The sequence below is a fragment of the Coregonus lavaretus genome, assembly GCF_964263955.1.
Source record: "Coregonus lavaretus genome assembly, chromosome: 8".
Lineage (NCBI taxonomy): Eukaryota > Metazoa > Chordata > Actinopteri > Salmoniformes > Salmonidae > Coregonus > Coregonus lavaretus.
In genome coordinates this window covers 12573089-12597876 of record NC_139995.1, presented here as the reverse complement: position 1 = coordinate 12597876, position 24788 = coordinate 12573089, and the positions used below count along the sequence as shown (strand labels likewise).

General features: G+C 40.8%; 1 protein-coding gene across 2 annotated transcripts; it reads left to right on the top strand.

Moving 5' to 3' along the window:
- The first annotated feature begins 1564 nt into the window (after positions 1-1564).
- On the top strand, positions 1565-23847 carry LOC311133598 (guanine nucleotide-binding protein G(I)/G(S)/G(T) subunit beta-1-like). Of its 2 annotated transcripts, XM_084167116.1 has the most exons (11): positions 1565-1923; positions 9871-9979; positions 17081-17119; positions 17224-17330; positions 17727-17790; positions 17973-18135; positions 18298-18364; positions 18519-18720; positions 20924-21140; positions 21890-22005; positions 22121-23847. In XM_084167116.1, the coding sequence occupies exons 2-10, from the start codon at positions 9923-9925 to the stop codon at positions 21994-21996; spliced, it is 1023 nt and encodes a 340-aa protein (XP_084023242.1). In that variant the 5' UTR covers positions 1565-1923; positions 9871-9922; the 3' UTR covers positions 21997-22005; positions 22121-23847. The 2 variants fall into 2 exon arrangements, with proteins under 2 accessions (XP_084023242.1, XP_084023243.1); XM_084167117.1 differs by lacking the exons at positions 1565-1923; positions 9871-9979 and adding an exon at positions 16499-16560.
- The last annotated feature ends 941 nt before the right edge of the window (positions 23848-24788 follow it).

Below are 24788 nucleotides of genomic sequence, written 5' to 3'. Positions count from 1 at the left end.
CTGAGCACAATTGCGAGTCTCATAGCAAAGGGTCTGAATACCTATGTAAATAAGGTATTTCTGTTTTTTATTTTGAATACATTTGCAAAAAAAAATTTAAAACCTGTTTTTCCCTTTGTCATTATGGGATATTGTGTGTAGATTGGCTGTAACATAACAAAATGTGGAAAAAGTCAAGGGGTCTGAATACTTTCCGAATGCACTGTATCTAAATATGTTGTTAACCATCAAATGCAGTTGGTTTACACAGTGACATCAGCTGCTCCGAGACTGAGCTGCTCTGAGACCATTAGCTCTCACCTGCTTTCTTTTCAGCAGGTGCTGTGCAGTCCCAAGTGAATCTCTTTAGTACAGCCTTAAGAGCCAAAGGTTATTTCTAATAGTGCAGAGGAGTTCAATTCAACCAAAGAAGCTCCATAGGGAACATTTAGAAATTGCTACCAGTGCATGTGGGTTTACAGTCATCACCAATAAGAAAAAGCCTTAGGCTCATGGATCCTTTGGCAGAATAATTTTTTTACAGGTCTAGAACACTTTTTATGAAGTCTGTGCTCTACTATCTTTATTTTCTTCGTTTTTTATTTATTTATGAGCAGGCCACTCTCCCTCTATCCTAAAAAGAACATAGGAACACTTTCCCCCCAGAAATTCTGGTATTATAAGGGTTACCGTATTTATAATCATATTTTCTGTTTTCCAATACATAAAAAAATATAATACTGAACCGAATTAAATGGCTGCATTATGAGCCTATCTCCTGTTTCTGTAGCGTGAGGCAGCTTGATGTACAAGTACACCCATTGGACAAGACCTAATTTATTGCAGGGCTGTACCCCCAGTCTATCTCATTAATGCTGAGTGCCAAACAGAAACACATCAGGTCCCATTTGTAGTATGACTCGGCAACGGATCGAACTCCAAACCTTCCATTCTCAGGGAGGTCAGTCTAACCACAAGGCCAGAGTTGGTTGATTTGTTCATATTAGTTAACCAAAAATCTTTGCAATTCTTCACAGATTCATTGGGGCACACACACACACACACACACACACACCGTGGTCCTCTGTAGCTCAGCTGGTAGAGCACGGCGCTTGTAACGCCAAGGTAGTGGGTTCGATCCCCGGGACCACCCATACACAAAAAAAATGTATGCACGCATGACTGTAAGTCGCTTTGGATAAAAGCGTCTGCTAAATGGCATATTATTATTATTATTATTATTATTATTATATAGACAGACAGACCCCCCCCCAAAAAAAAAAAAAAAAACACTGGTGCAGCCAACTTGATCCTTATATTTGTTTGAGTCAAAACATAATTTCCTGTAAAAGACATATGCAGCTGTAGTATAGAATTAATTTTTTTTATCAACTACTGTAAACACATAATATGCCAAGATGAATTATCAATGTATTCGACAATTCATTTGATATTTTGCATTGATTACTAGGCCTACAGTATTTTTCTAAACGAATGCCCAATTTCATTTTGTGCGTATACGACCGCTGCTGCAGAGCGTGGGGTTTCCCATAGCTGTTTGCAGGGTTACCGCGCCCATCTCGCCGTTCGGTGGCAGGGTGAAGAAGAGAGTGACTACTAAGAAAGGGCGGCCAAACAGGCTTGTATCATAGACTACGACTAAGGGGAAGTGGCTTCTAAATGAAATATAAATCGGTCAAAGACAGTTGTGGAAACCGATTATTGAGATTACCTGTACTTGTGACTGATCTGTGTCCCGTCATCAGCAGGGAGTGGAGTAATTGTTTTCCCGGGTTGGTCCAGGTTGTTGAAAAAACTCGGATTTGGATTTGCAAACTAGCGGTTCACGGGTGTTAGTTGATGCGTGGATTGGAGGTGTACACCGTTAGCTACCTTTTCCAGTCAATGCCAAATAAAAAAAAGCCAAAACCAACTGAGAAAAAGGTAAGGGATTGTGCAATGTTGTAATGCAAAAATACATAGTGGGATTATTGGCCGATTTGTTAGATTAGCCTGCTGCCCGGTGGTGGGGTCGTTGGCTAACGAGCGTTAGCCGAGAGAGCTCTGCGTGCTTTCCAGCTGACCGTGCTAACTAGCTACGTTACGGATCACAATTTCAGAACGTGCATTGAAAGACCGCCATACCGTTAGCTATGTTACAGTATGTATTTAGCTACAATGACTGTACAGTAGCCTACCTATATTTTCCAGCCTGAGTCCTTTGCAGGGCCAGGGGACGTGTTGGACCCATGAGAAACGGACATGGTAGCTAACTAACGTTCCTGACAGCAAACACTTGGACAAGTCTTTAACCAGCTAATTTAGCTAGCATAGGTACTCAGTAAGTTAGCTACACCTATATCTACCTACAACAGTGTTGCCCAGCTAGCTTCATTTCCATTAAACATATTAGTCGTGCTTTCTTATCCCTAAAATGAACTTAAACTAAATTTCGAAAGAACCATATTTCATTGTTTATTAAACGTAGTTACTTGTTAGCCGGCTAACATATTTGAGATGACGACCATGGCCTAAATGCAAGCACTAGGTAGCTAACGTTAATTTGGAATCTGAGTTGTCAGTTAGTCAGGCTAGCTAGTTATTTATATTGGGCCCCGATCATTTTTATGGTCTGTGTTCAAATAAATTGAGGCATTGTTAGGTATCCCCTTTTGGTAAAGTATGACCACTTTTTCGACATTACATTTGATTTGGCAACCCACACAGAACGTTAGCTAGCTAGCTAGCTATACAGTTAATTAACGTTAGCTAGCTAGATGGCTGTTATAACACTAGCTGCTAGTTGACAAAATCAATTTGTGCCATTTATACCCCACCTTAACGGTAGCACAATTGTTTTTGTTGGCCCTTGTGGTGTACATCTTAATCAAATTAAATGGCTACTGCTGGCTTTAACGACACGGCTACTAGCTAACAAGGTAATTGGATTTTCTTGGCCGGCAACACTCGCTAACTCCTTTTAGGTGCTGGAGTAGCACACGTCCAACACGGGGGCGACAAGAATGCTGGAACAGTATTCTATATTACATTTTGCGGGGTCTTTTCTGTTTGATTCTTGTATGCCCCCTCTTTCTGATAATCCACAGCGCACCCTCCTCAAAACGTCCCTTGTTGGATACTGTAGCTAGCTAGTTGGCTAGTGAAGTGTGGCTGCTGGCTAGCTAACGCGTTAGTAGTATTGAGGTCACTGCTGTTGAGCAGGGTTTGGTAAAACATCGTTAAGATGTACATTCAGGTAATTATGGAAATCCAGATCTACATCTCTGGGCCTCTTCGCATGTTGTATTAAAATATTGAGATTTCAAATTATTTTCACATGTAACATACGATTAAACTAAATCCATCTTCATTGGTAGTTAGCTAGATTTGATTCTTCAACCCTAGTAGGCCTACATCAAGCGGCAGCAAACAAGATGGCGTTTGCTGTCTCACAGGTTTCCATCGATGCAAGATATTAGCATGCCATCGGTTGAGGCTTCAGAGGTGGTCAGTGTTACTGTGGTAGCTACCCTAACTTATTTTACATCAACTTTCAATCCAGCAACAACAAAAAATCATTCAATATAAATGACATAATACATCTGGAAGTATACAGTGGAACCAAACCCATGTATATAGAGAAGAGCAGAGGAGTTCTTGCATTTGCAACATTGTATCAACAGAGTAGTAGTTGTTCAAACAAATACGGTAGCCTCATCTGATTAACAACAGAGAGTGCTTCATCAGGTTATTCGCAGGTGACATTCAAATTGGATGCAAGTGGTGCTCTTGCAATGCAAGCAAATCGTCCTACCTCTATATTTGACCACAACAATGTGTCCCTGTGCAGTCAAATGACATCAGAACAGGAGTGTTCCATGATTAATATTTGCACAAAAAACTGTTTGTAAGGCAGGTTTTCAGTTGCCACTGATGGCCTGGTGTCTTGTGAATGTGCACAAATGGTCTGCAATGCCAGAGTGAACTTTACCGCAGGGTGTTTTTTCTGTGATACACCCAATTACATGTATTTAATCCAGATAGTAATTTTTGCATGACAGAAGGTATGAATTAAACCCCCACCACCCTTCTCATCCCAGATGTGTTTGTTTAAGCATTAGTTAATTTTGATAAAAGGACATATTCGATAACAATCATGTAAGTATGTTGTGTGGAAGAGACTAATCATACATGCTTTTTTTCTGAGTGGAAAACCGATTCCTGACCTCTGTGTTGGTTGTTGCCAGCTGTTTTCTTGTTAATGGGCATAGATGGGATTAAATATGTACTGTCTGGATTTGAGCTTTTAGGATTACAGGCTTGGTCAGTGATAGTGCTGGTTTGGTATAGGCCTACGTTTGTGCTCTTTTTAGTGCTTTATTATGCAATTACTTGAATGTTTTTACTTGATAAAAGGCAATACAAACTAGGGATGGGTATGAGTACTCGAACGGACATCAGCTCTATCTTTAACCAGAGATTAAAAAAAATATAAAATACTGTAAAACTATTTGGTGGAATGTGCTTTGTGGCTGCCCAAACTGTCAAGTGACATTTTGTCTTGATGACAACATTAATTTGCTTTGATTCTCGTGTTCCATTTGGACATGTGCACAACAAAAAAGAAACCAAGCCAAGCTTCACAGTTCTTCTCTCTAAATTCCATTCCCCTCTGTGTCATTTTTTCAATTGCGTTCGGACCGCTCCCTCCACACACGTGCTGAGTGCACACACAAGCTCCGGTTAGGCCTACAGGATTAAATGCCTATAAAAACATATCTGATGGGATACACAAGCTACATTCCTTGCCAAATGATGACGGTTTTATCACAAATTCAAATCAAATTTTATGTCACGTGCTTTGTAAAAAAACAGGTGTAGAGTAACAATGAAATGGCCCTTTCAAACAATGCAGAGAGGAATAAAATAGAGAAATAATAAAGTAAAACGGGTAATAATAAATACACAATGTACGATAACTTGCCTATATACACAAGGTACTAGTACCGATTGGATGTGCAGGGGTATGAGGTAGTTGAGCTCACAGGAGGTTGGTGGCACCTTAATTGGGAAGGACGGGCTCATGGTAATGGCTGGAGCGGAATTAGTGGAATGGTATCAAATACATCAAACGCATGGTTTCCATGTGTTTGATGCCATTCCATTTACTCTGTTCCGGCCATTATTATGAGCCGTCCTCCCCTCAGCAGCCTCCTGTGGTTGAGGTAGATATGTACATGTAACTAGGAATAATTGCATCCCGTCTATTTTCAGCTTAAGCTGCTTAGAATACATTTAGAATTGGTTAGCCTAGGCTATAACCCCCCTAAACATAGACAGGTTCCACACTGAAAATATGCAAAAAAAGAAACAAAAGAGCGTATTTTCCTTGAGTGGCCCAGCCAGAGCCCGGACTTGAACCCGATCGAACATCTCTGGAGAGACCTGAAAATAGCTGTGCAGCGACGCTCCCCATCCAACCTGACAGAGCTTGAGAGGATCTGCAGAGAGGAATGGGAGAAACTCCCTAAATACAGGTGTGCCAAGCTTGTAGCTTCATACCCAAGAAGACTCAAGGCTGTAATCTCTGCCAAAGGTGCTACAACAAAGTACTGAGTAAAGGATCTGAATACTTATGTAAATGTAACATTTCCGTTTTTTATATTTTAATAAATTGGCAAACATTTCTAAACCTGTTTTTGCTTTGTCATTATGGGGTATTGTGTGTAGCTTGATGAGGAGAAAAATAAATTTAATCAATTTTAGAATAATGCTGTAACGTAACAAAATGTGTAAAAAGTCAAGGGGTCTGAATACTTTCCGAATGCACTGTATGTATAACTTCGAGCTGGATAGCCTTTCTTCGCAATAAGTTTATTTTCGTTTGTTAGCATATTTAGCTAGCAGCTTCCATATGGAAATTACTTGTGCTAATTATGTTAGCATTCTCGTAATGGACGCCCAATGGGCTTTAAAAAAGTTATTTGGTGCCCCCTTGTGTACTAAGCCGGTAATACAGTACATCCCAGGATGAGAGGATGTTATGACGATATGAAAATATGGAACTGCCTAACCTTAGAATACAGTATATAGATGTAAATATTATTAAACTGACCAGTGTTCAGTGACTATGTACATAGGACAGCAGTCTCTAAGGTGCAGGATAGAGTACCGGGTGGTAGCCGGCTAGTGACGGTGAGATTCTGCTCTGAAAGGTGAATGTATTGTCTGCCTGCATGGAAACAAACACATGATGAAAACATTTATGGTCGAAAGAAACGTGAATTCTAGGGAGCAGAAATGCTATGTTCAAGATTCTGTTCTCATGAGATTTTTTGTCACAACACGTTGGTTGTTGTTATAATGCCCAAACCCCATTGGAACTGCTGCTATTATGGGGAGCAGCAGACTCCGGCTGCCCTCAAGAGACCTCAGAGCAGTCAGTAAGCCACAACTCCAGGCTATTTGCCACAACTCCCTGTTTATCATGCAGTCAGCTGACCCTGATCAGGCGCATGAAGACATGATGGGGGGCAGAGAAACTCCTTACAGTTAGGGCTAATGGACAGACTCCAAGAGCATCTAGTTCACCCACATTTTAGAATTTGTTCATTGTTTTCTTACCCTGAGGTAGTGCAGGGAAGAAGTGTGACTGTCCTACATTTAGGCTTGAGCAGCTTCTGAATTGTGTGCTTAAATTGACTCAAAGTAACTTAAAACCAGGCTTTAACATCAAGCTCAATGAATGAGGTCTTTGGACAAATGCCAGTGCAGAATTGGAAGATTTTAATTACATTTTATCTCTGCCATGATTAGTGGTGACATTCTACGTCCCACATTCTGATACAACAATAATTAGTGCTTTACACTGAATTATAGGTCTAGGCCTAGTGTCTCCCTCCTGATTCATGATGTTAGTCACTCTTCTCATGTTAAGGTTCATTCAATACACAATTTCTTCCTCGATGTCTCTAGGAAGGATGTGGAGGGAAGTAGTCATGGACTTAAAGGTAGACTTGGCGATATGACGTAGATGCAGAAAGTAAACAGCATATTTATGCAACAACTAAGAGTGTTGAAGCACAAGGCTCAACTTCTCCACTGTTTTGGGGCCCTGGCTACCACGCTCTAACAGTGTGAAGTGAACCCACGCACATACTGTGTGAGTACGACGTCTTGCATCTCGCTCATCTCAATATCTATCTGCGGTGGTCCTCGTGGTAATGTCATATCGCTGAGTCTGCCTTTAACATAGGGATGTGATGATACCAGTATCGCAATATTTTTTCCCATGACAAAAATGAAAACCCGAAGCAGATTCAACTCTTTGGTCATTTAAAAAATCTGCTGTATGTAAAATATTGTGTGCTTTAGCTTAGAAAATAAATACATGTGACTCTGGATGACAACATGATGTTTGTTTCCAACATTTTGGGCTGTGTTCCTAAAGAAGTTAAATCCGCTTCGTGTTTTGTTTCCTTGCCATGATACTAACGAGCATTGCGATACTGGTATCGTCCCGGCCTTACTTTAACAGTGATACATTTATCAGCAAGACTAGAAGATGAATGTGCAATGACTAGCTAGATATGAGGGCTAGCCAATCGGAGAGGACCTTCGAGGATCAGGTGATAAGTTTAGAGAACATCCTCAGTCTAGCACTCAAATTCTTGGGGACCGTACTGAGTGAAAAACTGTACATGACGTAAGGTGATGGGGTTAGCTAGGAGGAAGAACTGGCTAAAATGAAACGGTTTTTATTATAGTTCTTAGGGATGAGACACATTTTGCTTAACGTTTAAACTGCATATTTCTTTATCGGTTTTCCGTTAAAATGATTGTTTAAAAAAAAAAATGGGGGGGGGGGGGGGAAATGATCCACATCAATTCAAAATGTAGAATGTTTGTTTGTCTAAGGGTACACTACTGCTTTTTAAATGCAGAAACAAAACCTTCTCTGGAGGTAGTTTCAAAGCGCCACTGAACAGGCATTTTACTTGTCTGTAAAGGAATGCCACTTCTGAAGCGGGACTAACGTCCATCACTAGGCGACCAGAACTGTCAATCAAATAATATTGAGCTGCCTGTGCACAGACCACGCTCTCCTAAAAAAGTACTTTAAAGTTAGTTAAATAACATGACTTACCAAGACATTTAGTAGAAAGAAAACACATCTTCCTTTAGGAATCGACTCCTAAGATTCAGTACTTTTGGAACGGAGGAGACTGATTAGTTTCCATACTGCCGAGAACACGAACACTCGAGGGACTGAAAGAAAGGGGAGGGACACATTATAGGCAGGTTGGCCACCAGGCAGGCTGAGTCAGAACCGTGCACTAGGTCTATCTATTGGAATGCTGTATCTTTGCAATTTCTTGGCTTGCAGTGTCTCGCAACTTCAGTAAAGCCGATCATCAATGAATAGGCTAGGATATGTTACGCGTAACAGACCGAAGACTGAACACACACTCGCATCATCAGCGAAGACCAAGAGCAGGCGAGCTAGCTGCACTGTGATTTTGATTTTAGTTCTTATCTTTTAATTCAATGTTTTCATTCATTTCCAAATAGGCTAATCCAATCTTATGGGAATGTGAGGTCTAGACTGTTTCCTGCATTACTGTTACCTTTCACAATGCAGTTGTGTGGATCATCTCTCCATTCACGTAATTCACAGCTTGCTTTTTTTTCTCTCTTAAATGTTATCCGAATTAGGGGGGACATTTTACTTATGTAATCTGATAGTCATGTTGGTGTACTAGAAGTTATTTGGGAGGCTTTATCTTGGTGCAGTATTTCCCTATAATTAATTGGTTAGATAGTAGGCATCAGTGGCATTTATTTTATTTTACATGTGTAATGCTATTATTCAGCGAAGACTTTAGCGGTTCTTGAAAATGACCTAGGCGGCCTATGTGTTTCCTATGGCCATGTTTGGAATTACTTGACTAATAGGAAGATCAACACTTTAGGCTACTATTTTGGGTAAATTGTGTGTTAAGGTTGCCCTGAAGAGTGTGATCAGATCAGCCTGTATCCATATAAATGAGGTTTTGATCACTTGGCAGTTGGCACCATTGGCTAAACCAGTGAGCATCCAGTGGATTGGGGTCAGCAGGATAACAGCTACTTTTCGGATCATTGTCCAGTCATGTCTTTACAGGATTTTGCTAGAGAGGCTAAATAAAGTGTCTCAGGATTATGTCACTAACATTGAGGTGAGAAGATGGGACCGGGTCAGTAGCACGGTGGTGTGAGAGCAGGGGGAAAGAAAGGCGCTCTGAGTGTATGGGCCTGCTGCACTGGCCAAGCCAACAGAAGGACTGTAATGGAGGCTATGGGAGTGTGGGCCTGCACTAGCCAAAGCAACAGTGTCAGCACTGATGCACTTCTATCTATTACACAATAGTTGTCATGTAGCCTAATGACTACACAATACGTTTCCCTGTGGAGGGAAAGTGGCTACTACTTCCCGAAAATCAGTTTTCTGTCAGAGTTCTTTGAAGAGGACAATAAAGTCCATCGACAAATCGATTATGCGTAATTAGCCTGTTAATTGAAGAGCCACACTGCTTTATTAAAATTTGCCCTATCCTTGGACGGGTGATTCAATGTATCATATGATGTTTTCTGGAAAAGGTTATTTTGTAACATAAGGACATCTAGCTTTGGTTGTCTGAATTGGGCCATTTCAAATGTGCTTTTACAGTACAATGAGGGGAGGAGATGGTCAACATGATATTGACAGTTGATTACACATTTTCCAAGCCAGGCTATTTTTATTCATGATTTGTCATATACTTATTGTTCATTGTTTAGTACCATAAATAATGTCTGAGGGATGTCAGTTGTTTTCTGAGACTGCGACTCTTTTTTTCCTTCCTCTTTCAGATCAACAAGTGTCCCGGCAGCTGGAGCGAGGTAGACATACTAGCAGGGGAAAATGAGTGAACTGGACCAGTTACGCCAGGAGGCTGAGCAGCTCAAAAACCAGATCAGAGTGAGTGTTAATCCCTCCATCTACCATCAATGGGGCAGGAGCAATTGTTCAAAACGTACTGAAATGGTGTATTTCAGCACTATTGGCTCGATTGCAATGAACACACAGAACTTAACCTGCTCCTGCAGGATTTCTTAAAACTCTACTAACGGGAGATTACATGCAGCTGCGGGCTAAACTAAGCTTGATTGCAATGAAAAAACATCAGAATAAAAATGGTAGGCCAGCTGTTCTGATGCCGTTACGGTGTCAAGCCGGCTTAATACTAGAGTGGATATGGCATGGGAAATAGTAATTGTCTGCGTTCACTACTCCCGCCCCAATGAAATAACATCCTATAAGGAACAACGAAATCGAAATATTAAAGATAAATGGAAGACTATGACATACCGTAAAACTTCAATTAATAGCCAGGGCGTTTTACTTGCGTCAATCACTGAACACAACCGGTGCTTATTAGAGACAGGCTTCTAGTTGAGCCAGACGTCTATTTCCTTAACACTAGAAAAGCCTGGCCTCGATACCGCCGTACTTAAGCCATTGACAAGTCTTCTTGACGTCAACATTCTAACGGCAGTCTAATAAATACATGTCATATTAGGCCTACGCTATTGCAAAATAAGGTAGTTGTGGGACTGTTCCGTTCTCCCCTCGGGTGTAGTTCGTCTGAGGAGGAGAGGTAAATGCCTGGGCCTGCGCACACAAGGTAAACTAGATGGATGGGGAAGAAATGTGGGGTGTAATGAACTAAAATAACCAGACAACAACCAGATCTCAAGGTTATCCCTCGGGGGACGTTTAGTAATGTACTTAAACAAAATATACAACACCCATAAAGAAACAACAAATCAATCAAATAAACCATTTTGCATTTATATTTTTGTTCAGTATAGTTTGTGAGCTAGAAAATGATGATCCTGACAGTCTGAGGCAGTGTGCTCTGCAATCATCCTACTCCAACTATTGACAGGGATAATGTGGCATTTCTTATTTGTCAGTATGAATAAAATTAGTGGGTCCTGCCTTGATGACTGTATTAGATTCAGACTACTTGTCCTATAGATTTTTGTAGTCTTAAATTATTACTTGGAATAAACTGATAGCAGGCTGTGTCACAGCCGGCTGTGACCGGGAGACCCATGAGGTGGCGCACAATTGGCCCAGCGTCGTCCGGGTTAGGGGAGGGTTTGGCCGGCCAGGATTTCCTTGTCTCATCGCGCTCTATCGACTCCTTGTGGCGGCCGGGCGCCTGCAAGCTGACTTCGGTCGCGGGTTGTACGGTGTTTCCTCCGACACATTGGTGCGGCTGGCTTCCGGGTTAAGCGAGCAGTGTGTCAAGAAGCAGTGCGGCTTGGCAGGGTCTTGTTTTGGAGGACGCATGGCTCTCGACCTTCGCCTCTCCCGAGTCCGTACGAGAGTTGCTGCGATGGGACAAGACTGTAACTACCAATTGGATATCATGAAATTGGGGAGAAAAATGGGTAGAAAGTACAAAAAAAATAACGACTTCCAAATAATAAGAAATCCCTACCACATTTCTTTCCAATTAAGACATTGCTTCTTCAATAAAGTACAATATGCTACAGCAGGCCTACGGGCCTTGTAGTCCTGTAAGAAAATATAATGGTTCACTATTGAGCGTTCATATTCTACAAATAAATACATCTCCGCTATCCACACAACATAGAAAATATTACTCTTAACTACTAGTCTAACCACACAAAAAAATCAATTATAATATAATTTGTGCAACTTTTAAATAAACTTTATTAGTGTACAACGCAATTTGATTAAAAATACAACAGAACTGGGCCTCCCGAGTGGCACAGCGGTCTAAGGCACTACAGACCCGGGTTCGATCACGGGCTGTATCACATCCGGCCATGATCGGGAGTCCCATAGGGCGGCGCACAATTGGCCCAGCGTCGTCCGGGTTAGGGGAGGGTTTACTTGGCTCGTCACGCTCTAGTGACACCTTGTGGCGGGCCGGCGCCTGCAGTCGTGAGGTGAACTGTGTTTCCTCCGACACATTGGTGCGGCTGGCTTCCGGGTTAAGAGGGCGGGTGTTAAGAAGCGTGGTTTGGCGGGTCATGTTTCGGAGGACGCATGACTCGACCTTTGACTCCCGAGCCCGTTGGGGGAGTTGCAGCGATGAGACAAGATCAAAAAAGGGGGTAAATAATAATAAACACAATCACGATTTAGTTTCAAATGTGTAGCCTACAGTTCAGTAATGTTTCATTTTCCCCTCTTGATAAGAACTGACCATGTTTTATTAGGACAAGTAAAATCATTAATGGTTTACATAAATTGGAGAAGAAAAAATGTATCCTAGACCATGTCTTCCATTCATACATGTGTAGGGTATGGCTCATTGCCATAGTAGATTTGCTGTGGTAAATGAGGAAATACTATTTCGGTTGTACGGAATGATTGTCAAATAGATAAATCACCCTTACATGTGACTAGACTGGGCACGTGCGTCCTTGTGCGCCGACGCACTCATGTTGATTTTTGTCCATCCACACCAGATGCGATCAGGACACGCAGGTTGAAATATCAAAACTAACTCTGAACCAAGTATTTGGGGACAGGTCGAAACACATGAAACATTCATGATCATTAAGCTAGCTTGCTGTTGCTGGCTAATTAGTCCTGGGATATACAGTGCATTCATAAAGTATTCAGACCCCTTGACTTTTTCCACATTTTGTTACGTTACAGCCTTGTTATAAAATGGATTCAATTGTTTTACCCCTCATCAATCTACACACAATACCCCATAATGACAAAGCAAAGACAGGTTTTTTGAAAATGTATTAAAAATAAAAAACAGATGCCTTATTTACATAAGTATTCAGACCCTTTGCTATGAGACTTGAAATTGAGCTCAGGTGCATCCTGTTTCCACTGATCATCCTTGATGTTTCTACAACTTGATTGGAGTGCACGTGTGGAAAATTCAATTAATTGGACATGATTTGGAAAGGCGCACACCTGTCTATATAAGCTCCCACAGTTGACAGTGCATGTCAGAGCAAAAACCAAGCCATGAGGTTGATGGAATTGTCCGTAGAGCTCCGAGACAGGATTGTGTCGAGGCACAGATCTGAGGAAGGGTACCAAAACATTTCTGCAGCATTGAAGGTCCCCAAGAACACAGTGGCCTTCATCATTCTTAAATGGAAGAAGTTTGGAACCACCAAGACTCTTCCTAGAGCTGGCCGCCCGGCCAAACTGAGCAATCGGGGGAGAAGGGCCTTGATCAGGGAGGTGACCAAGAACCTGATGGTCACTCTGACAGAGCTCCAGAGGTCCTCTGTGGAGATGGGAGAACCTTCCAGAAGGACAACCATCTCTACAGCACTCCACCAATCAGGCCTTTATGGTAGAGTGGCCAGACGGAAGCCACTCCTCAGTAAAAGGCACATGACAGCCCGCTTGGAGTTTGCCAAAAGGCACCTAAAGACTCTCAGACCATGAGAAACAAGATTCTCTGGTCTGATGAAACCAAGATTGAACTCTTTGGCCTGAATATCAAGTGTCACGTCTGGTGGAAACCTGGCACCATCCCTACGGTGAAGCATGGTGGTGGTAGTATCATGCTGTGGGGAGGTTTTTAAGCAGCAGGGACTGGGAGACTAGTCAGGATCGAGGGAAAGATGAGCGGAGCAAAGTACATAGAGATCCTTGATGAAAACCTGCTCCCGAACGCTCAGGACCTCAGACTGGGGCGAATGTTCACCTTCCAACAGGACAACGACCCTAAGCACACAGCCAAGACAATGCAGGAGTGGCTTCGGGACAAGTCTCAATGTCAGAGCCCGGACTTGAACCTGATCGAACATCTCTGGAGAGACCTGGAAATAGCTGTGCAGCGACGCTCCCCATCCAACCTGACAGAGCTTGAGAGGATCTGCAGAGAAGAATGGGAGAAACACCCAAACACAGGTGTGCCAAGCTTGTAGTGTCATACCCAAGAAGACTTGAGGCTGTAATCGCTGCCAAAGGTGCTTCAATAAAGTACTGAATAAAGGGTCTGAATAGTTACACTACCTGTTCAAAAGTTTGGGGTCACTTAGAAATGTCCTTGTTTTCGAAAGAAAAGCAATTTTGTTTGTCCATTTAAAATAACATCAAATTGATCAGAAATACAGTGTAGACATTGTTAATGTTGTAAATGGCTATTGTAGCTGGAAATGGCTGATTTTTAATGGAATATCTACTTAGGCGTACAGAGGTCCATTATCAGCAACCATCAGTCCTGTGTTCCAATGGCACGTTGTGTTTGGTAATCCAAGTTTATAATTTTAAAAGGCTAATTGATCATTAGGAAACACGTTTGCAGTTATGTTAGCACAGCTGAAAACTGTTGTGCTGATTTAAAGAAGCGATAAAACTGGCCTTCTTGAGACTAGTTGAGTATCTGGAGCATCAGCAATTGTGGGTTTGATTACAGGCTCAAGATGGCCAGAAACAAATGACTTTCTTCGGAAACTCGTCAGTCTATTCTTGTTCTGAGAAATGAAGGCTATTCCATGCGAGAAATTGCCAAGAAACTGAAGAACTCATACAACGCTGTGTACTACTCCCTTCACAGAACAGCACAAACTGGCTCTAACCAGAATAGAAAGGAGTGGGAGGCCCCGGTGCACAACTGAGCAAGAGGACAAATACATTAGTGTCTAGTTTGAGAAACAGACGCCTCACAGGTCCTCAACTGGCAGCTTCATTAAACGGTACCCGCAAAACACCAGTCTCAATGTCAACAGTGAAGAGGCGACTCCTGGATGCTGACCTTCTAGGCAGAGTTGCAAAGAAAAAGCCATATCTCAGACTGCCCATCTTTTTAATCTTTTCTGTTTATTGGCCAGTCTGAGATGGCTTTTTCTTTGCATGAAAACATACATGAAATGAGTTTGAATAGGAAATATAGCAAAATGAATAGGAAATGTAGTCATTGACAAAGTTAGAAATAATGATTTTTAATTGAAATAATAATTGTGTCCTTAACTTTTCTTTCGTCAAAGAATCCTCCATTTGCAGCAATTACAGCCTTGCAGACCTTTGGCATTCTAGTTGTCAATTTGTTGAGGTAATCTGAAGAGATTTCACCCCATGCTTCCTGAAGCACCTCCAACAAGTTGGGTTGGCTTGATGGGCACTTTTTACGTACCATACGGTCAAGCTGCGCTCACAACAACTCAATAGGGTTGAGATCCGGTGACTGTGCTGGCCACTCCATTATAGACAGAATACCAGCTGACTGCTTCTTCCCTAAATAGTTATTACATAGTTTGGAGCTGTGCTTTGGGTTATTGTCCTGTTGTAGGAGGAAATTGGCTTCAATCAAGTGCCATCCACAGGGTATGGCATGGCGTTGCAAAATGGAGTGATAGCCTTCCTTCTTCAAGATCCCTTTTACCCTGTACAAATCTCCCACTTTACCACCACCAAAGCACCCCCTGACCATCACATTGCCTCCACCATGCTTGATGCCATCACTCCTCCAGCATCTTTTCATTTGGTCTGCGTCTCACAAATGTTCTTCTCTGTGATCTGAACACCTCAAACTTCGATTCGTCTGTCCATAACACTTTTTTCAAATCTTCCTCTGTCCAGTGTTCTTTTACCCATCTTTAATCTTTTATTTTTATTGTCCAGTCTGAGATATGGCTTTTTCTTTGCAACTCTGCCTAGGTGGTCAGCATCCCGGAGTCGCCTCTTCACTGTTGACATTGAGTCTGGTGTTTTGCGGGTACTATTTAATGAAGCTGCCGGTTGAGGACCTGTGAGGCGTCTGTTTCTCAAACTAGACACTAATGTATTTGTCCTCTTGCTCAGTTGTGCACCAGGGCCTCCCACTCTTCTTTCTATTCTGGTTAGAGCCAGTTTGCGCTGTTCTGTGAAGGGAGTAGTACACAGCATTGTACGAGATCTTCAGTTTCTTGGCAATTTCTCGCATGGAATAGCCTTCATTTTTCAGAACAAGAATAGACTGACTTGTTTCAGAAGAAAGTTATTTGTTTCTGGCCATTTTGAGCCTGTAATCAAACCCACAATTGCTGATTTTCCAGATACTCAACTAGTCTCAAGAAGGCCAGTTTTATTGCTTCTTTAATCAGCACAACAGTTTTCAGCTGTGCTAACATAATTGCAAAAGTGTTTTCTAATGATCAATTAGTCTTTTAAAATGATAAACTTGGATTAGCAAACACAACGTGCCATTGGAACACAGGACTGATGGTTGCTGATAATGGGCCTCTGTACGCCTAAGTAGATATTCCATTAAAAATCAGCCGTTCCCAGCTACAATAGCCATTTACAACATTAACAATGTCTACACTGTATTTCTGATCAATTTGATGTTATTTTAATGGACAAAAAAATTGCTTTTCTTTTGAAAACAAGGAAATTTCTAAGTGACCCCAAACTTTTGAACGGTAGTGTATGTAAATGTGATATTTCCTTTTTGTTCTTTTTTATAAACTTTATATGGCAGTTGGCAACCAACTTTAAGGTGCATTACCACCACCAACTGGACTGGAGTGTGGACCTCAATTAGTCTTTCAATCACCCAGGTGGGTATATGTTCCTAAAGGCGGGACTTGCAGCGCGTCAAGCATCAAAAATAGAACCAAGTTCTATTTTAGCGCCTGGCTATGCAGACGCTCGAGAGCAGTTTGGATGAAATGATTGAATAACATGTATGTGTAAATGTATTTTGCTCGCGCACGCAACGCCGGCGGTGTGGTCAGCATTTTAGTCTGCTCAATAAGCAAGATTAAAATGTTCCGATTAATACCCACCAGAGGTCGAAATCCTCTTGCAATCAGGATTTAAAGATAACCCCGGCATCTGTGTTATGGAGTGGTAAATCGGTGCCGGATGATAGTTGCAATTGAGATTGGATGATTTTATCACGTATTGATTGTTTAACGAGACATCAGGTAGCGATAATCTAGTGGCAAGCAGTTGTTGCAATTGGCCATTTTGCTCTCATAATAGTCTCAACAGTGTCATAACAAAGCTACATGATCTTGAACTTATTATTTATTAATTACATTTGTGTGATGGTTAATTATCGTCCTACTTTTTCAGGATGCCAGGAAAGCATGTGCAGATGCCACACTATCACAGGTAAAAAATAATTGTATATGGGCTCTTTTACCTAGGGATATTCAAAACATTCAACACAATCTGCTATTGGTGGCATTATGTAACAGTCTTTTTGTGTTTTGCAGATCACAGCTAACATTGATCCTGTTGGCCGTATTCAGATGCGCACAAGACGGACACTGAGGGGACATTTGGCTAAGATCTATGCCATGCATTGGGGCACTGATTCCAGGTAAACCCAAGTATACTTTTATAGTGTCTTTCACAAACTAGGAGTTTTTGCAGTGACATAGTTGAATGACTCCCGTTGTCAAATGTAAAAGTTGGTATGGTATATATTTATTTGTATGACCCTTGGCATGAATTGGTGATTCTATGATTCCACATGATATACAGTAGTCCTAGTGGGAGAGTGTTAAATATATCAGTGGGTGTTATGACTAAGCATGTGTTGTTGCTATTATTGTCAAGTTACAAGGCAAAAGCAGTCTTGATAAATTGCTTTTAGTTTGCTATTCTATTTCATGCAGAATGTAGTTATTGTTTGAAAAAAAACAATGTATACTTTCTATTTCTTATAGGGAAACCGTTATTCCATGACCTTACATGTTTCTACTCTTTCTCACAGGCTCTTGGTCAGTGCTTCCCAAGATGGTAAACTCATCATTTGGGACAGCTATACCACGAACAAGGTCATACTTCAGTGGTTCACCTTTCATTGCTTTGTACTATACATTTCCATTGCAATTATAGGCGTTGAATTCAGTCCCTTCAACCATTCTACTTCAGTTTTTTATTCGCCTACGCACCTGTTATAAGAGATTATTACTTCAGGTGTGCATAGGTTTCATGTTTTTTGATCACCTCCTTGCAGGTCCATGCCATTCCTCTACGCTCTTCCTGGGTCATGACCTGCTCATATGCACCTTCAGGAAACTACGTGGCCTGTGGAGGTCTGGACAACATCTGCTCCATCTACAACCTGAAGACACGTGAGGGGAATGTACGTGTGAGCCGGGAGCTTGCTGGACACACAGGTAGAGACTACATTTTCTGTTTGGTGGCAGGGTTTTTCTTCCATTTGTTTTCCTATGAAATCCTTATCTTTTGTTTTCTGCTACTTAAAGACTGCTGTGGGAAAATTTCTGGATTTCTCAAGATTGTTTTTGTAATGCACAAATGATATCTCTCAATTCCAGGTTATCTGTCCTGCTGTCGCTTCGTTGATGACAACCAGATTATTACAAGCTCTGGAGACACCACCTGGTAAGTAAAGGAATTACTCCCCCTCCTGTAGGAACGCTGCGCTCTGTCTATTTTCAATACTACAACACTGTTCATTTTCCTAAAGTGGTTTAGATGTGCATTCGGATAGGAGCTCATGCTTCTTGTTTGACTAGATGTTGTTGTTTTTTTACAGTGCGCTTTGGGATATTGAGACTGGCCAGCAGACAACCACGTTTGCTGGGCACAGCGGTGATGTCATGAGCCTCTCCTTGGCCCCCGACACAAGGCTATTTGTCTCGGGTGCTTGTGATGCCTCCGCCAAGCTCTGGGACGTCAGAGAGGGCATGTGCAGACAGACCTTCACTGGGCATGAGTCTGACATCAACGCCATATGTGTAAGGGCAGCATCCTTTATCAATACTTAAATCTATGCACATGTATTGCCTATTAGTGTATTTTATATAATTACATTCAATCAAAATGTATACATTTCACTTTGATTCAAAATATATTTGATATACAAATTATTATAGTTACAGTGAGGGGAAAAAGTATTTGATCCCCTGCTGATTTTGTACGTTTGCCCACTGACAAAGAAATTATCAGTCTATAATTTTAATGGTAGGTTTATTTGAACAGTGAGAGACAGAATAACAACAACAAAATCCAGAAAACCGCATGTCAAATGTTATAAATTGATTTGCATTTTAATGAGGGAAATAAGTATTTGAACCCCTCTCAATCAGAAAGATTTCTGGCTCCCAGCTGTCTTTTATACAGGTAACGAGCTGAGATTAGGAGCACACTCTTAAAGGGAGTGCTCCTAATCTCAGCTTGTTACCTGTATAAAAAGACACCTGTCCACAAAAGCAATCAATCAGATTCCAAACTCTCCACCATGGCAAAGACCAAAGAGCTCTCCAAGGATGTCAGGGACAAGATTGTAGACCTACACAAGGCTGGAATGGGCTACAAGACCATTGCCAAGCAGCTTGGTGAGAAGGTGACAACAGTTTGTGCGATTATTCGCAAATGGAAGAAACACAAAAGAACTGTCAATCTCCCTCGGCCTGGGGCTCCATGCAAGATCTCACCTCGTGGAGTTGCAATGATCATGAGAACGGTGAGGAATCAGCCCAGAACTACACGGGAGGATCTTGTCAATGATCTCAAGGCAGCTGGGACCATAGTCACCAAGAAAACAATTGGTAACACACTACGCCGTGAAGGACTGAAATCCTGCAGCGCCCGCAAGGTCCCCGTGCTCAACAAAGCACATATACATGCCCGTCTGAAGTTTGCCAATGAACATCTGAATGATTCAGAGGAGAACTGGGTGAAAGTGTTATGGTCAGATGAGACCAAAATCGAGCTCTTTGGCATCAACTCACTCTCACCGTGTTTGGAGGAGGAGGAATGCTGCCTATGACCCCAAGAACACCATCCCCACCATCAAAACTGGAGGTGGAAACATTATGCTTTGGGGGTGTTTTTCTGCTAAGGAGACAGGACAACTTCACCGCGTCAAAGGGATGATGGACGGGGCCATGTACTGTCAAATCTTGGGTGAGAACCTCCTTCCCTCAGCCAGGGCATTGAAAATGGGTCGTGGATGGGTATTCCAGCTTGACAATGACCCAAAACACACGGCCAAGGCAACAAAGGAGTGGCTCAAGAAGAAGCACATTAAGGTCCTGGAGTGGCCTAGCCAGTCTCCAGACCTTAATCCCATAGAAAATCTGTGGAGGGAGCTGAAGGTTCGAGTTGCCAAACGTCGGCCTCAAAACCTTAATGACTTGGAGAAGATCTGCAAAGAGGAGTGGGACAAAATCCCTCCTGAGATGTGTGCAAACCTGGTGGCCAACTACAAGAAACGTCTGACCTCTGTGATTGCCAACAAGGGTTTTGCCACCAAGTACTAAGTCATGTTTTGCAGAAGGGTCAAATACTTATTTCCCTCATTAAAATGCAAATCAATTTATAACATTTTTGACATGCGTTCTTTCTGGATTTTTTTGTTATTCTCTCTCTCACTGTTCAAATAAACCTACCATTAGAATTATAGACTGATCATTTCTTTGTCAGTGGGCAAACGTACAAAATCAGCAGGGGATCAAATACTTTTTTCCCTCACTGTAAATATAGTCAGTTATATTATATCCTTTACTGTTGTCTCTAGTGATGGTGGAAAAAATCGATAGTTACATATCGCAATATTATTTTGGACGATATTATGTCGATACTTTGACGGCTGTGCCTGCGCCAAAACTCTGTTATTTTTCATCCTATAGCTTGTTCTCATCATCTTTTTAAATAGTGAGAACATGTTTTCAGCACTTATTTCCATCACTAATCAAAACTCATTTTCTCATGCTCTTGTCTCTCTGCAGCAGGCATATAGTGAGCATTATGTTTGGAACATCAAATCACAATAAAATCGCGGTATTGAATCGCAATACATATAGAATCGTGACAAATGCAATACATATCGTATCGGCACCTAAGTATCGTGATTATCGTATCGTGAGGTCCCTGGAAATTCCCAGGTCTAAGAGTCTCGGTAAGTAATTATTGTGTGATCTGATCTGTGCTTTACAGTTCTTCCCCAATGGCAATGCCTTTTGTACGGGCTCTGATGATGCCACCTGCAGACTCTTTGACCTTCGTGCCGACCAGGAGCTGATGTGCTACTCGCATGACAACATAATCTGTGGAATCACCTCTGTTGCTTTCTCCAAGAGTGGCCGTCTCCTCCTGGCTGGATATGACGACTTCAATTGCAACGTGTGGGACACACTGAAAGCTGACCGTGCTGGTGAGTCACTGATAACACTCCTAAGCAGAGGTTGCAATAACGCAGGATATTTTCATGCATACAAAAGCGGGGGGAAATATTTTGCTGCATTTTGTAAACTCCGATCTAAAAGGCCTCTTATTTAAAAATGTACTCGGCTTCAGTCACAGTTCACTCCAAATCATAAACTTTTCTCCGGTGTCGTTTTTTTCTCCGGTCGTAAGATTAACTTCAAGCAACTTTCATTTTAAGCTAATTTACTTGTGTGGCTGCTAGCCAAATAGTGTTGCACTTTTATTGTCATCTAATGAAAACGTGAAGAAAATGTTTTGGGGTGTGAAGAAAATATAACCGTTGCAGGCCCCTGATCGCTCTAATGAAGCAAAAATTGTAGGTGAAATGGTTTAAAACGCTGATTTCTGAAAGCTAATGCGACACCTGCGGAGACTTCTCTTTGCACACCAAGCATGCATGTCTCAACGTTTATCTTGTGCACATATTAGTCAAACACAACCTGTCCTGGAAATGTTTTATTCAAAATAACTAACTTAGCTACCACAATAAACTGATGTTTCAAGCACATTTTAACGTATCTATAATGTCAACATAATGAAACTGCATAATTCCCAGCATCCTAGTAGATCCCCAGCACAATAATAATATGCCATTTAGCAGACGCTTTTATCCAAAGCGACTTACAGTCATGCGTGCATACATGTTTGTTTGTTTTTTCACAAAAAGTCCTTTGATTAACACTGGTGCTGTTTTAGGTGTGTTGGCTGGACATGACAATCGTGTTAGCTGCCTGGGAGTCACTGATGATGGCATGGCAGTTGCAACAGGATCTTGGGACAGTTTTCTGAAGATCTGGAATTGAAACCTGAAGGTGCTTTCCCTTTTTAGTATTGCTCAGCCTTAGCTACTTGTATACAGTGCATTGTTCAGTATAGTTCAACCCTGACTCACTCTTTGCCCTTTCTTTCCTTTTTTTCCTTTTTCAGATGTAATTTTGAACTCCAAAGTTGACTGGAAGACCATTACAACAACTTGAGAATGTAAAATTTCACAGCATCTTCTTCAACACCGTTTTAAACTGACTTGGAAACCACAAAAAAACGAAGGGAAACCAATACCTTTCCTACACAAAGAAGAGCACAATTGTTTATCACATAGTTTAAAAGTTTTCCTGTGGTATCAAATCCAAAACTTGTGCATTCCTTCTTGGACCATTTTATGTTACCTTGAATGAGAAAACAACACTATCATCCCATGCAAATGTATGTGTCTTGAAAGCAAATGTTGGAGCATAATTGTACAAATATTTAACTTTTTTTGTGTGTTTTTTGTTGTTGAAGAATTCTATTCTCTGAAGGTTTTAGTTTTATTCAATGGCTTTCGTTTGTCGTGTTTCCTCAGTGGTTTTAGATATGTTTAAAATTTAAAGCTTTTCATTTTAATCCAATTTAATCATGTAAGAAAGATGAGACAAAATAACATGAAGAAAGCATGAAAGCAAAAGCTTGACAAGATTACATTTGCAGCTTTCAGAATATTTCTATGATGTATTTATATACTAGCGGTTTGTTTAATCACAGCTTTTTTGCACACAAAAAATTAAATGTGCTTCTCAACTAATACTGTTAACTAACCAAGCACATGCTATAAATTGTGATGAATGCTCATTCCAATGCAAAAGGGTACGAGTAACTTAATTTCAGTTGACCCCTTAACTCAGTCTTTTGGTATTTGGGTGGGGAATAGGGATTTAGGGTGGGTTCTGTTATTTTTGGGGCAAGGCTGGATTTAGTTAAATGGGTGGGGGATTTTTTGTGTCCACTTCTCAGTGAGAGACCTCACCAGACTAAAAGACAGACCCTTCCTGTGCTTGGAACTGCATTTGCTATTCTGTGAATGAAATGTACAAATCAATGTCTGAAAATAATGATCTGAAATGTCATATTTCTTTGGTCTGCCATGGGTTTAGGCGTGCATGCTGTAGAATTGCTTTCCAAGGTGCAAAGGCCCAAGTCAGTCTGTCTTTTTCATAAGGATAGTAACCTGTTAACTATAATTTGAACTTTATTCAAGTTATTTTTGGCTAGACTCTGTATACATTTATGTACTTCCACTGGCAAGGCCATGCACCAGATAATTAAAAGTGAAGAATGGATTTCATATTGACTGCAGACTCTGTGAAATATGCTTACCAGTTATAATGCCACTTTTTATAATAATTCATAAAGGAATGATTGTGTGAACCACCCAACAGAGATCACAATCTCACTTAAAACATTTCACAACCAATGGAACAAAAACACATTCTCAGATTTCTGTCCATACTAAAACATTTTGTAATATTTTCTTTCTTGGTCTTTTAAATAATAAGTCAAAAAGCATCTGAATGACAGATCTTTTTTTTTCACTGTATACAGAAGCACTTTCTTTAATAGTTGTGACACATTTTTCACTTTTCTTTTTCTGCGATGATGTACAATAAATGTGATGTATTTGTGTGTGGCCACAAGTAAAATTAATTGCAATTTAATTGAGATGGATTCCCTTTTCTCTTTACATTGATAAGATAGAGCTCTGCATCCTTGTACTCTTTTCACCTTTTGTATTTTATTTCAGTATGTTGGTGTTCCACAGCGAGCTGGATGCAAGATAGATACTGTACGAAAATGTACTGTTATTGGAAAATGTAATAAAAAGCTGTTCTCTTAACTTATTCTCGGACTACTTTAATATAAATGTTTTCTCTCCCATATGTACATTTACTATATTGCCTGAGTGCAGAAATTATCCTTGCAGATAATTAGATAAAAGAACCCTACACAAAACATGCACATTCCAAAAAAAACAAATTAGTAGCACAGTAGGCTACCTAATTAGCATGTTTTTACATTTCAATGTTTCAAGATTCAATGTCACATGCACAAGAACCATGAAATGCCTTTCTTGCAAACTCAAAACCCAACAATGCAATAATCAAGAACAATGTATTAATAGAAAGAAACACGAGAAATAAGAATATGAAATATGAAATACACAGTGCCTTCGGAAAGTATTCAGACCCTAGACTTTTTCCACATTTTGTTACGTTACAGCCTTATTCTGAAATGGATTAAATATATACTGTACCAGTCAAAAGTTTGGACACACCTACTCATTCAAGGGTTTTTCTTTATTTTTACTATTTTCTACATTGTAGAAGGATAGTGGAGACAATCTATGAAGTAACACATGGAATCATGTAGTAACCAATAAAGTGTTAAACAAATCAAAATATATTGATTTATATTTATATTGATATATATTTACCTATTTGCTTATTTGAGCTGTTCTTGCCATAATATGGACTTGGTCTTTTACCAGATAGGGCTATCTTCTGTATACCCCCCTACCTTGTCACAACACAACTGATTGGCTCAAACGTATTAAGAAGGAAATAAATTCTGCAAATTAACTTTTAACAAGACACACCTGTTAATTGAAATGCATTCCAGGTGACTACCTCATGAAGCTGGTTGAGAGAATGCCAAGAGTGTGCAAAGCTGTCATCAAGGCAAAGGGTGGCTACTTTGAAGAATCTCAAACATAAAATATATTTTAGCTTTCAGCTTGTGTATCGCAGATGTGGTGCTGTGAAGCTTGTCGAGTTCGAAGTAT